At 37.7% G+C, this 14,986-nt stretch overlaps 1 protein-coding gene across 1 annotated transcript; it reads left to right on the top strand.

The window, feature by feature from the left end:
* Positions 1-4,411: 4,411 nt before the first annotated feature.
* On the top strand, positions 4,412-14,282 carry LOC145776252 (uncharacterized). The gene is made up of 4 exons (XM_082587656.1): positions 4,412-5,118; positions 6,061-6,176; positions 9,815-9,996; positions 13,433-14,282. Exons 1-4 carry the CDS (start codon positions 4,412-4,414, stop codon positions 14,078-14,080), a joined length of 1,653 nt encoding a protein of 550 aa, XP_082443782.1. The 3' UTR covers positions 14,081-14,282.
* Positions 14,283-14,986: the final 704 nt, after the last annotated feature.

Here is a 14,986-nt window from a genome sequence, read left to right as displayed (position 1 = left end):
ATAATTTGCGATATCTCAAACTCACGTAAACAGTAACTGTGACACAATAATGAAAAGCATTGTCACGCAATTCAAACAGGTGTTCAAAGGTGGTGATGCAATGTTTCATCAGGTCTTACGAACGATGGTGCAATATTTGGACATTTTCTAGCAATTTCCATGACGTAAGATGCCAGCTAGGTTAAGTAGACCATAACGGTTTTTATATGACGTTTGATTTGGTGAAAATTGTCCGTAACACCGGTCTGCCTTTAAAGAAAAGCTTACAACTCTAGAAGATGAAACTGGATCATGAACTGCTGCCTTTTTATCAATGAATGATCACCTACTTAGAAGAATGGAATCAAATTGCAATTGACATTTTTTATGTCATCAACCCCGTCCTGGTAGAGCATTTGGAAAACCTTATCACCAAGTTCATTGGTTACATTCCCAAGAAAAACTCGCATATCAGCTGTCGGTCAAAAATCTTATTTTAGTGCTGAAATTGTCTATAACCTGCAAGTTATTTGCTGGTTATATTAGGTCGCAAGATATTATTGACAAAACTCAGATTGGGGTTTCGCTCAAACACGTTTGGGATCCACTGACTTAGAGTACTGTAAACACGTTGTAGGCTATTTGCAATGGCAGGACAACAAACAACTTTTTGTCATATTTCGCTTACTAAAACACAAGAAAGGAAAATGAGTTGAGCACCTCTGCCGCAGATATCGGGAACCTTTAGATTGTTCAGCTTGCCAAAACAATACCTCACTCTCTCAATGAATAGTGAACATGCAATCAAACAACTATGCGATGAGAATGATAAAGGCTTCGAGCGTTTACTATTCGACGCAGAAATGCGATGCTGTCTAAGATATAATTTTTTGCAAAATTTTATTTACTTCGTAGCCTAATACTGTCCTAGAAATTCTGCATGGTTGCGGCCCTGCCGAGGAAGCTCCAATAAGACTTCAAGAAAAGATATCGCTTACTCGTCAAGCAATTTTATCAAATGTATTAAATTAAATTTATTCGTTTTGACTAATGAAATGAATTTTAAATGTAAAAATTGCACTGTTTAGGACGAATATGAATTCATGTTTGTGTAATAGGCTATCATTGAAACTTTGCTTTTTTGTATTCTCTAGGCTACCTTGCGAAAGCTTGAATGCAGAGAAAAGAACATAATTGTAAGCCTACTGTACATTATTGTTACAGTAATTATTTATTACTGTAATCATCAAGTCGGCTGCATAGCCGGCTGCATAGCTGCATAGCATAGCTGCATAGTCGGCTGCATAGCATAGCCATAATCAGGTCGGCTGCACAGCAGAGTGGTGAGAACCTTGGAACGGCAATCGAAAGGGTGCCGGTTCGACACCGCTCGAGCATGCAGCTGTGTCTGTGGCAGTACACTTAAAGGCATGCCTGAAGGTGGACACGAAGATTGGCTTCCTTGCCTTCCCGTCCACTTAATCTAAATCTTCAACCACCGGGTGTAAGCCTGGATACGACAAACAAAAACTTTAATCATGCTTAACGTTTATAAACACAGACACGCAAAAAAAAGAAATATAAGTTTGATTCCAAGAAATATTTCGATAGGAAATCGACGTGGCAATAGACTCATTCAGAGATATTTCAGAGAGTGGAATTTCTGTGGAAGAGCTTAAAACACTATAACAAGATTTCAAAATGGTTGGTTGGTTTTGAATCTTTATCCTCGGACTGACAAAGCCTGAGGTTATTCCTGGTAGTTTCGCATACTTGTAGAGGTATTTGACACATGACAGGTTACCGAGATTGACAGAGTGAAATTTCCGATTGTTGAAGTGTTGTTGTCGCGAAATTGTTCCATCTATTAGATGCCGCTGAATGGAGAGCAGTCCTTAGAATGCGTTGCTCAAGCGCACACCTCAAGACTGGAACCAGCGCCGCTTGATTTTGAAACTTCTTCGTTCACGAAGTCACGTGCTAACCAACAGAGATATCGGGGAGGACAAAAGCTAAACAACTATAGCCACTCTTTCGAAGTTTAATGATTTAATTCGTATCCATCCTTTTATTTCGAAACCAAATAAAAATACACTCATTTATTGGATCGGATCAAAATTATTATCTTTTTACAGCTCATACTTTGCGAAGCATGTGTTTAACATGCTATCTTGCCAAAAAAATTGTGTTTCGTGTTTTTCCTATAAAATCGTCCATTTGCCTCGGAGGCATAAATGCATAACCGGTTACTTGGCGTTGAGATCAGATTGATCGAAACACTTTTGACACTCAGTGCTTTGTCTAATTATAGGTTTAGCCTTTGTTAGTGGAGCTCAAAGTCACTGTAGCCTACAAGAAAAGGAACAGATTGCAGATAGCTAATAAACACGATGTAAGGGATTAATAAAATTATCAAAGTGAAAAAGATTGTGGCAAGTAGGACTTTTAGGGTGGAAGGCACATGTTGTGCATTTAACAGTGTAATGGTCAACTGAAGATAGAATGTTATTGCGAAATTCAAGCACAAAAAATAATTTTTAGCCCTCAGAAGATCAAATCAAAGTTTTGTCATTTTATGTTTAAGCGTGGACTGTTAGGCTTGTACAAGATGATTGATTCCAAAGTCAGCCATATTTTTGTTACTTGCAGCGTCGAAAACAACTCTGTTTTTGATGCTTTTGACTTCATGTGGCCTGCAGCAGTTGAAGCTACAGCCAGAAAGGAAGCACAAAAAGTTTAAAGTGGAGTGAGTGATTAGCAATTACATTCAAAATTAAATGATTGCATTCATAGTTAAAAAACTATTTCGGCTACTGTTATTAAATTAATAAGACAACGCAGCCTAAAACCAACACAGTACGTACGTTGCTATACCGTACCTATAGGCCAACAAATACTCCCTAACATAAAAGGAGATTGAAAGCTGTAACTTCGTCTTGATAGATAGTACACTTCAAATAAGCTTAAATATAACAAATAGCAATTTGATTAGCCTACTAGCAACAAAGGGGAAACTTGTGTCACGTAGCGGTAGACCTATAAGCAGCTTTGTGGTAGAATTGTTTTTAACACATAATCCGTGACATACTTATAACAACGGCAAAAAGAGATAAGAAGATTGTAGACTACTTGAAAATTAGTCGTTTTGTTTGTCTTTTCCTCTCAGAACATATTGTTATTATTATTGTATGTTGCACCAAGATATAACGGAAGACATACCACCTATAGGGCCTAGGTGTCACTGTCACTGCTTTGAGACTAAAGTATTTGTTTTTGTTTTTCGACCGCGTGTAGGGATCCCGACCAGCTGCAGCAGTCTGGCCAGGATGCAGTAGAGCAGGCTATTTTTAGAAAACCTTTTCTAGCCCTGTCCTCAGACTACGGAAGCGGACAGAGCATTCCTAAAGAGGCCTGCTCGGTCTCTCAGGGAGCTGCCGAATTTCACTGCTGCTCTAGATTCAGTGGAAAACAACCATACGGCCTGAGCCCCTGTGTGTGGGATCATGGCTACAGATCAGGTGTATCCACACCATCTGGTTTGCCGTTCTTCCATCGCCACCGGACTTCTTGATCCAAAAATATGACTTGCGCGTGATTGCGTTTTAAATGAGAGAAGGTGGCACAGCACAGGACTCCACTCTTCCGTCTAAGGCCTCAGAATCCAATCAATACATGGCCAGGACAATTGGGTAAAGCATGAGATGCAGCAGGATGACCATAACGTCTTACGTGTCACATCATGCTCTTGGCACGTCCGGTAACTTCGATACTGGGTGACGCCTTCCTGTCCGTTGAACTACGCCAACCATGAGTTTCTTTCGTACAGTCTGCCACACTCCCAGGTTTTGAATAAAGGGACAAGCTTAATAATGCTATTTGACCCATGGGGCCCTGTCAGGTATTACTGCTTTGGGCCTGAGCAGACCTGGGAGTGAGGGGACTTGATGGGAGTGAGCAGACTTGGGAGTAAGGGGTAACTCCATATTCTCCATAACTTCGGAGTTGCCACACCGAGTCTTTCCCATCGGTTGCAGTTTTAATGCCATGCCTAGGACAATGTACAGTAGACCTATAGTAATTTACACATTTCTCTAGGCTATTTATCTAAAATTTAGTTCCAGAATTTTGTACAAATGTATAGCTATCATTCACTCATGTTGTGGATAACTAAGGTAGACCTATCACTTTATCAACTGTATATTGTTGTCACTGTAGATTAATGTTATGTTAAAAAATAATGTATACAGTATATAGTTTATGCATTTTATTATTTATTTGAAATGTAGCCTATTTACAAATATTGTTTCAAGGTATCAAATTAAACAGACTTATTTCATTTTTTAGAACAAAATGTGAATGATTACTCAATTCTCATGATCATGTGACAGTGTGACACACCTAATAAGAGCGCACAAGTAATTTACTTGGAAAAATGGCATTGTCCAAACCTTGTTTTTTGATTTTGTTGCTTGGTATTTTGGTAATATTTGGGGGAGCAATTGCCCTGGTGGTTATTTTTTCCAACAAAAATGACTTTTCCGTTTCTTCTGAAGAAACAGTTGAAATTACCGACGAAGAAAGTGTGGTGTTATTAGATGATGATGATGAAAAAGATAGCTACAAAAAGATCAACAGAGGTAAAATTGGGTCACGTGAAGAGTGCCGGGGTTGGTTAAGAAGTGAAAACGAACATTGGGAGTTTGCTGGAAGATATGGAAGAAGCCTAATAGCCACAAGAGAAACAATTTCAGCACAATCGGGTAACAGAATAATTCGGAACGCTTATTGGTTGACTGGTGACCGTGATAAAGATATTGAAGCGATGGATGACATTCGATTAAACGCGTGTATGGGAAAGATACCGGTTATAGTGATAAAGATGCGTCCTAGTGATGGACTAAGATTAAGTGGCGAAGCTTCCTCGTGGGAGTTTTATAAACCTGCTTCTACCGTTCTAACATGGAATGGTTATGACGCACTTCTGAACAAGATTATTCAAAAATTGGTTGGAATGCCAGCTATCATAGTATTGGAACCTGATTTACTTATGTTTGCATTTGATTTAAAAAACCAACAAAACAGATGGATAAACAAAAATTACGAAGAGGAATTTTTGAAAAGAGCTCACCGTGTTATCAAGTAAGACTAGGATAAATTAAATTGATAATTATAATAATGATAATATTTCTTTTGCTTATGGCTGTATTAGTTACTGTCAAACTATAAGGCATATGACGAAGAAAACTTGAAAGTTGTAAGCAGATTTACAAGCTTTTATAAATTTTTGTAATCTAGTTGATCCAAAAATAGCGGATTTTTAACAGTTGCACCCTTGTGGAAATATCTATTTAGCCTACAGAGCCAACAAGTCAGAAGTGGCAGTTCAAAATATTTCTGGCCAAACGTGAAGAAATGTAACCTAGAACGAAACTGATTTAAATAATGCCAACAAGCCAACGTGCTTAAAATAGTGGCATTGCCTGCAGTGGGAAGTTGCCAACTGTTTCCATTTTTTTCTGACGTAGGCCTACCGTAGGCTACTTTACTTTGTATTTCTACTGCCATAGTATGCCAGCAATACGTTGGATATAAAGTCACTGCTGCAGGTTTTTTTTCATACACGATGTGATTCGGGTAGGCCAGTACAGTACTATTCTTCGATAGGCATTGTTTCGATAGTAGGTTACAAAATTAAACAAATTCCAAAGCAAAAATTGTATGCTACTGCTAGTGCTGTACGGTACGCCAAGATTCACGATTGACCAAATGCGCCCAATCTTTGGAACACCGCTAATTGAAAGTGTAGGTGTAGTAGAGTGAAATGCCTAAATTATTATATTATATTAAATAAATCAAATATAGTTATCACTATCTGAAGCCTTTACAAATTGTTTTTGCTTAGCATTGAGCACTTTTTTGTAGTATTGATAGTTTTCATTGTTTTATTATATTAAATATGTATTAGTGGAGAGCTTGCTTGTTGAAAGTTTTGAATGAATTCTAATCAAGATTTCTCACCCTTTCTGTGCGCCGCATCTCAATGGAATGGGCATGTTTACACTGGCAACTATTTCTTTTCAGGCGTCTCAGCGATGCTTGGGTTTATGTAGATGCTGGGAATGCTGCCTACCTCAGTGAAAACATACAACATGTTGATCAAATGGCTAAGAGCTTGCTTCGATTGCCTGGGCTGCGAGGTAAGTAATGTTGAAGTTCATTAAATTTGAATGTGTAAAGTTGAATTTAAAACTTTTTCCTCTAACAGCGTTTCAAAAAACTAACAACAATCTTTCAGCGATAGCTATTAGGCTATCAATAAACTTAGGCTACTTTGTTCTATTTTGTGCAAAAGCTGTCAATATGATGAACATACTTTTTTGAAATGTCTAAAGTATGACTTTTTGTAGTTGTACACCAATAACTTTTTTAAGCATGGTCCATCGGTCAATAGTCATATACTGATATAAGCTAATCAATGAAGAAATTAAATGAAGGATTAAGACTGATACAGTGAAATTAAACTTAGGATACAGTAGTTTGCACGATCCATAGGGCTAAAAACTCCAAACCACTGTTTGAATCATTCTACTTGCTTGAGATCTTGTGGGTTTAAGCGGTTACCGTACGATTTTAAGCGGAATGTCTCACTGCAAAAAAACTAATTGAAACAACATGAGTTCAAAATACAATATTTAAAATTTAGTATTTATTTTAAATCAATATTTTTACATTGATACAGGCAAAAAGTTACACGGGCAGTATTTAAAATAGCATGACTTTCTGTCAACGTGTAAACAAGGTGATTAACTCTGTGTTAATTTTATTTAAAACACTAACACAGGTCACTAAATGCAAGACTGGTTTGGTCATATTCTTTGAACACGTCACCTAACAAGTGTCTTTATGCATACTCCATGCTATGACATGCTTTCAATCGTTACGGGAACGCCTTGTTTCGTAGTTACTGAGATAATTGCTTCATTGAAAGGTTGTCAAAAGTAATATACATTATTGTGGGTTTTAAAAAAATGCAAGGTTTCGTAAACTCTTGCTTCCTGCGACAAACGTTAAACCACCTTTCTAGGCTTGTTATAACAGAAACCTTTTTTTTTTCATTTTAAAAGTGTTGAATGCGGAACATGTTTCCTTTATTACGTATCTCTTCTTTTCTTGAAGTTAAAATATAGGATTTCACTAATGTGGTTAAACTGCTTTCGTTTATCAACAGCAAGCGGCTTTGGGACAAAAAGAAAATTAGGCTAACAGATTTTCGTTTCTAAAATGAAAACAGAGCCTTTGTCTCTTGGATGGCAAAACAATAACAATGTTACACCCGCTAAGGTTACTTTGTTTTGTTTGTCTATGATTCAACAAAACAAAACAATACAACCCAGTTATAATTAGGTAGGGCTACCATACGTCCTCTTTTAAGAGGTTTTGTCCTCTTTTTTCAAGAAAAATAAATTGTCCTCCGAGGACACTAAAAAATGCTCAAATATCCTCTTTTTTGACAGTTTGGGTTTTCATGCTTATATTTTCAACGGGATTATATTGCTTGATGACGTTTCAGCGACGGCTTGTAGGCCATTTGTTTTCTAAACATTATAGGCCTACCAATGTAACATGCTGATTTATAAATTCTACAAGAAATTGGCGCATTTTATTGAACTGTTGTTGAACGTTCATTGTCTGCTTCACTGTAAGATTTTAAATGACACTTTAAAAGTCATGCTCACACTTTCACAAAAAAATGTTCTTTTACCTACATACGTTTTATATTGATAGGCCTACAACACTGGTAGACGTTGTTGATTACCAACTCAGTTTGGTTCGTTTGTTACTTGAAACAAATCGAAACAAATGTCTAAAGTGCATGTGTATAACCCCTAACCTACAGCAAAACAAATCGTGGCATGGATAGGCCTACAGTTTTGCAAGGAAAGGAACAGCCTTTTAGTTTGTTTTTTTGTTTTTCATATCTTTATCCTGCATTGCGGGAAAGCGGGCTTGAGCGCTATGCATCGGTGTACGCCTTCCGACGTACACCTGACCCACGCTGCAGCCGACGCAATGTCTGTTTCCGGTTGTCTACTCTACTTATGACTTAAATTTGGTAGCCTACTACCCATTACTCGAAATCGATCACTGGGTAGAGGCAATAACGGTAGGCCTAATGTGCAGCCTACTGTTTTAGTCATACTTCTTGCAAATAATTTAACAATTTTGTTAAGGCTGACCATTCCTTGTTGAAAAAAGTTAAGGCTTGACATGGAGGTCGTGCCTGATTTGTCACATTTTGCAGATTTTTGTGATCATTGCTGTCTGACTGAAACTGTCTAAAAATTAGGTATTTTTTCACTTTTTGCTAACTCTTAAAAATATAAAATCATTTGGAAGCACTAGAAATGAGAAAAATAAGTTAAACGTTCAGTCAAATCTGTTTTCTTCTTTTTTTTTGGTAACTTTTGCTGCGTAGGCCTATACTGTAATGATTTAAAAGCATGTAAAAGATTCTTCAAGTGTAAAATTCTACTTGCTGGCAAAACGTGTCCTCTTTTTAGGCGATGAAAATATGGTACGCCTATAATTAGGTTACTTAAGTGATACAGAATAATTCTTCTATTATTGTGATTATTTGATGATATGTTCGGGCTTATCCAGGTTATTCTTAAGCAAGCAAAAATTACAAAAACAAATTGTGTTAGCCTAGCGCAGGGGTCACCAAACTTTTTTTCTGAGGGTCGGGTTGCTGCGAGATTAACAGCTGCGGGCCGGATGCAAATTGCGAAAAGATATACAACTATTTAGAATCTCCATTGACTTGAATTGAGCACAATAACTAACAAAGTCAACGGTGGAATAGCAAAGTGTTGATGAAAATCGAAAGGTTGCTGGAAAAGTTATCCCCTGCTGTGATGCCCTACAGGGCATCGTGCTCTTGAAAAAACATTACATCTTTCCAAATTTGGCCTAGGCTGTCCCCATTTGTGGTGGCCTAATGATAAAAACAGAACACCAACATGTAGGCTGTCTGGTGGAAAAATATACAAATGATTTCCGCAGCACGTGGCGGGCCGGATAAAATCAGTTCGCTGGCCGGTTCCGGCCCGCGGGCCGTAGTTTGGTGACCCCTGGCCTAGCGTATCATTCTATCTATAGAAAATAACTTTCCTTTAGTTAAAATTATAATCGGAAAACTACAAAAGAGACAGTTTTACTTTGTGTTAGCTATCAACAGCAACATATTACACGCTTTTTGAGAAGGATTTGTCTCTTGAGGCTGGTGTTTCAATTTGTTGTCTAGGATTGTGATATTGCATAGCCTATGTAACTTATATATTTTTACTTGATTATATTCTTCACATTTGAGAGTGCGCTTGTTAAACTTATTTCTTACGTTAGTTTCTTATGTGGAACTGGTAAGAAAAAAAGAAACTAGTTTTAACGTAGATGAAAGCAGATGTGTAGGAAAAAGGTTGAACACTGTTGCCTTACTGTACTTATGCGTTCATGAGCATTGCATGGAAGTTACGTGTTTGATTTGTAAAGATCTGCTGCTCAATGGCGTCGAAAATAACAAATATATTTGCAATCTAACTTCAAATTGAAGATTTAAGATTTAGGTCATATTTTTATGGTTATGAGTTAATACTAAAATTGTGTAGGTTCTTAGTCAAAGCACCTTTCTAAGAAAAAGTTTCAATTATGAACTCATTGGATTTTTTTCGATAATCTGCACCATATAGTTCAATACGTGGTTTGCTGTGGCTTTGCGAAACTTTAACTTCTCTCAATCAAAAGTTTAACATCTGTCTTGAATTATTTTTAATATCAGGTTTTTCGCTGAATTCGATGCATTTTGTCAATCAAAGCTACAATGAATTCATTGCTCGACGGCTCCACTGCAGGACAGGGCTTCACTACATTGTAGATACAAGCAGAAATGGGGGTCCGTTTTCGAGACAGGCAATTCGTGACATTCAACAATGTTATTATGACCCGCCGAATATAAAAAAAGTAAGTTATGTGTAATTTTTGTGAAACTAAATGCCGCGCTAAGCAATCAACCGCTCTTCAAATTCTAACAAAATGTATCATAAATGCAGAGATGTACGTACACGCCACAAATTCTACGCCGCATACTTGCGGCGTAGACTTTTTGTTTACGCTAACGCTTGCGGCAACATTTTTTTGGATAGTTTGCGCTTGAGGCTACGCCGTAAAGTTTTCGCGTTTTTTTAGCGCATAGCGTCAACGCATACTTTTTAATGTATTTTTTTTTCGCTACAACACGCCAACACCTTCCAGCGCTGCAGTTAAAAAAAGGTTTTCAATGGGCAAAGACATATTGGAACCAAAACACAGCAAAATGTCAGATGAACACTTTCAGATGCTTGTGTTTCTTTGTGGAAATTCAAAATAAAACTTGTTTGTTTCGAGTGGTTTATACCGTGTGAATGTTTGGCACCTAGCAAACAAAATTAGTTTACGCTAGTGTATGCGCTAACGCTGACGCCGCCAACTTTTTTTACAAGTTACGTTGACGCATACGGCGTATGGTTTTTCGAACGTTTGCGTTTACGCTGACGGCGTCAATATTTTTTGTATTCGCGTACATCACTGCATAAATGTTATTGAACTTGGAATAAACTCTGGGTCTATTTGCTTATTGCGATTACCAAGTACCAAATAGGTTACTTTGCTTGGCTAAGTGAAATGGCTTAAAGTTATTTTTTGTTAGCCATGGTTACTTTATTGGTGTACAAAAAAAATACTATTTTTTTTACACTTCGTGTAATTTTTTACTTTTGTCGTATCCAGGCTTGAATTTTGTGTACGAAGGTTTAGTTTAAAGTTTGGCGTGTGGGGTTTAGGTGGTCGGATAGTGTTCGCTAAGCACTACCGATGTGCGACTCCTAGCTCAGAAGGGGCGATGTTATAACCTAATTATCTCTTCTAGAGTGCACTGCCTATTAATACCACACAGAAGGAAGCATTGTAGAGGTTAATATAATTGAAAGTAAACCAAGGTAGACAGGGTAACACACACAGTATGCTAATATTAATTGACAATAGAATCAATGCCCCGGATAATACAGTAGTCCAGGTTCAACCTTGTAGCCATGTTCCGAATATCATTTCTTTTTGGTCTTCTTTTTGGATGGTTTTCTTTTACGTCCTGCCGCTGAGTCGTTGTTGTCAAAAGCGTTATGCTGAATATTGTTCCGCGAGCCGCGTTCAGCCTTGGCGACCTCTAGCGGACGCAGACTCTTCAGACGCAGACAGTATTGTAAAGAGGAACGCCACATCACTTGGCGCCAGATTATCAGATCAGTTTTTTTCGACCACTGCGCCGCGGCACACTAGTGTGCCATGTGAGATCGTCAGGTGTGCCGTGTGAAATTATCCAAATTCACCTAATTGGTCTAAAAAAAAATTTTGAAAATGTTTCCACTTACCAAGAAATGGCAAGATGTTCACACTGCTGCACTATGTGAGATCATTAGTAAACATCTGAAAATTCTCAAGGAGAAGATGTCATGTTATTTCTCTTCAGCCTCTAGGCTACTGATAGCCTTGACTGGGTTACTGGGTTAGAGACCCATACAGCTTACCAGTTTTTGGAAAGAATATGAGTTTGCAGGAGCAGGAGGAACTAACTGAACTGAGACAAAATCGTGGTCTGCAGCTAAGCTTTGCTGATCTACTTTTGGAGAGTTTTTGGTTGACTGCTGCCAAGGAGTTCCCCATTTTGGCAAACAAAGCTATTGTGACATTGCTCCCACTTTCCACGACATATCTGTGTGAGGTGAGCTTCTCGAGCCTGACAGCCATCAAAACTAAAAACAGAGAGCAAGTGAAAGCTGTTGAGGAAGAGCTTCGTCTGTGTCTTTCTTCAGTTCCTGCCAGGATATCAGCTCTGTGTTTATCCAAACAGGCACAAGTTTCACACTGAGTCAGTGAAATGCACTGAGATTGACATTTTGTACATGTAACTCTTCATATTTCTCAGTGTAGAACAATGAAATCTTTCCCAAATTTAACACCGGTCGAAAATCAAAATCACAACAGCTTCGCGTTTGTCTTTTGCAATTTCTGCCCGAATATCAACTTTGTGATCATTCAAACAGGCCCAGATATCGTACTGACAAAAACTAAAAGTAAATGAATTGTTGTTGTGTTGTTTATTTTAATGCATCATTATAAAACTTCGTTTAGTGTTCCGTCACATTATTTTAATGCATAGAGTGTTCCGTGGCTCAAAAAAAGGTTGAAAAACACTGGATTAGATCATGAGTTGGTGAAATGATCAAACATCGATATGCTTCTTGGCGTGCCTTTTCGATGAAGATGCTGGTAGCTCGGACTGATGCGTTTGCAGAACTCTTTGTACCACTCTTGTTTGTAGCACTAGTTTTCTTTCAAATTATGCGACTCTGGATATGCGGCCAAAACTATAGGTGTTGTAGGTTGATCGTTTAACATGCAGAAAATAGGTAAAATGCAATTAGGCTATCGACCGGGTTGTTGCCCAAGTCTACCCTGGTGATGACGTTGTAGTTAAGTTCGAATGGTTCAAACATAAAACAATGACTTATCGTACAATAATAAAAATGATGCTCACAAACTTACTCAAAACAACAGCATGACGGCTGCTGGGTTAACAATAATTGAGGCTGCTTAGAGTGAAAACTACTACACAGAAATGTTGCTAACAACTGCAAACATACAAAAAATTAAACGAATCAACTGCTACAGCATGATGTGTTACAGTGTATGTTTCATAGCAATGAAATGTAGTATGTGTACAATGATTAGAGAAGCAAAGAAGCCAATCGTCGTATTCAACTTCAAGCTATTCATTGAGTGTCTTGTCAAGGCGCAGTGGCACACTTTCTATAAGTGTCTAACTGATGTTTTTTCAAGCGTCATGTAGTAGGTGCTTTATTGCGACAGACCGACAGCAGCACTTTTGACGCTTTTATGTTTTTTCAAGTTATTCTCATTTTAAATTTATCTGAACTACATTTTATGATAGAGCAACTTACTTAGCCTACATCTCATCGTGCAATAACAGTCTATTTTAAAAACTATAGTTTATCATCATTTTTCAAAATTTTAAAGAAACCAAGTAACTTGCTGAAAACAAAGATGACGTCATTCATACAAATCAAAACCATTTTCTAATTTATACCTCTAATCAGTATTTTTGAAAGTTAATAGCCTACCCTTTGTGCATAGTTTCATGTATTTTTCCAACCAATCAATCGTAGTTTACTTTGAGATCTGCTTCATTTGCCAATGAATACGCTAACGGTTTTATCATCATAACACGAAGGATTTTCTTAGTTTTCCACACTGCAGCTTTAGGTTGTTGGTTTCAAGAAATAAGATTTTATATTAACGCGAAACATTTGTTCCTATCCATCTCACCGTTCATTAACGCTTGCAGGGACAATCTCCTGGCTTTTCATGGGGAACTAGAACTTCTGTTCTTGCCCCTCGACAAAAACGATGGATCAGTCAACTTGGCTCGTCAGCGCCAGTCAGCGGTTATGTACCTCCATCACAACAGCCACTAACCACAACTACGGTTGCTCAAGTTGTCCACCGTAACGACCCAAACTGGGAATTGAATAATCGCAACAACCGATTGAACGACGAAAGAAACAACAGACTCAATAACGGGAAGAACGACGGTTATGATCGGCCACAGCCCAGTGTCACAACTACAGAAGCTACGGAAGACACATTTGTTGAAGTTGAAAGCGAGCAAACAATCCGAAGCGTAACAGTTGCATCGGAGTATCTCAGAACGTTTAGGTCAAATTTGAGAAGTTGTATGAGTAAAAAGTCAACCACATCTGCGCACGACGCGAACGTTTGGATCAAGGCTCCTGGCGAAGCAGATGGAAGGTTATACAAGTACGGAACATATCATTCCTGCCTTTTAGGACACTCAGTTGAATGCAGCGACCAATGTCAAATGTTTATTCAAGAACCTTCTTCAAACTGCCAATGTGGCAAACCAAATCGGAACACAGTGTTACCAAAATCAACCCATTCCCCATTTCCTATTGCTAATTTTCCGTTAAAATAACACAAGTAGGCGATGTGCTTCTATAACTTCTCAGCAGGCTCAATTAAAAATAAATTTTAATTTTAGCTAAAATCTGATCAGCGGGCCGATATTGGTTGTGCTTTCTCCCGTTGCTTAACTTGAAGATTTTCGACTGCATACGCTGCAATAAATCATATCAGTAGTTTTACTATAACGACGGATACTTTCAAAACAAAAATAAACCAAGCAAATGTATTTTGTCTGGATGATATGCTTATAGGTAACGGAGTTCAGAAACGTAATGGGTCAGAAACTCTACTGCAGTGTAGTCCATAGGTGTAGGAGCCAGGGATGCAATGCAACCTCACCCCCAAACTTTTCAATTAGTCAAAAATTTGGGATAATTTGATAACTTTTAGCACGTTTTAAAAATTTCATTTAAGATTGGTCTTATTTTCAGATTTTTGCTCAAATAGTGGCTATGCAAATGTCAAATAAAGTGCAACTGCACCCTTAACCTTACAATTGGTCGAAAATTTATTAAAAATTTTGGCAAGAACTTTCCGCATGTTTCAAATTTTCATTAAGATTGAACTTATTTTTTAATCTTTTACTCAAATAGGCTAATCAAAATTATATTTTTATGTTGAGTTTAATGCATGCAAAATTACAATAACCCACTGAAATTAAGGTTTGGGGGGGGGGCTGTCAATTCAACTTTTTTGTATCAACAGTTGTATCTCTAAAACCACTGAGGCTGCGACTGCGAGATTTCTTGACTTTTCCTAACTTTTATTCACCTCTATTGAGCTGAAATTTTGAGCGAATAAAGGTTATAAATTGAGAGATATAAGGCATTTCTCAGCACATCCTCTGAAATATTTCATATTCTAGTGTTCAAAATTTTCCCACCAGCTGGATGAAAGTAATTAATTTGGCCCATGT

This window comes from Aplidium turbinatum, chromosome 1 (genome assembly GCF_918807975.1).
Source record: "Aplidium turbinatum chromosome 1, kaAplTurb1.1, whole genome shotgun sequence".
NCBI classification, from domain to species: Eukaryota; Metazoa; Chordata; class Ascidiacea; order Aplousobranchia; family Polyclinidae; genus Aplidium; species Aplidium turbinatum.
This window is presented reverse-complemented; position numbering and strand designations above follow the sequence as displayed.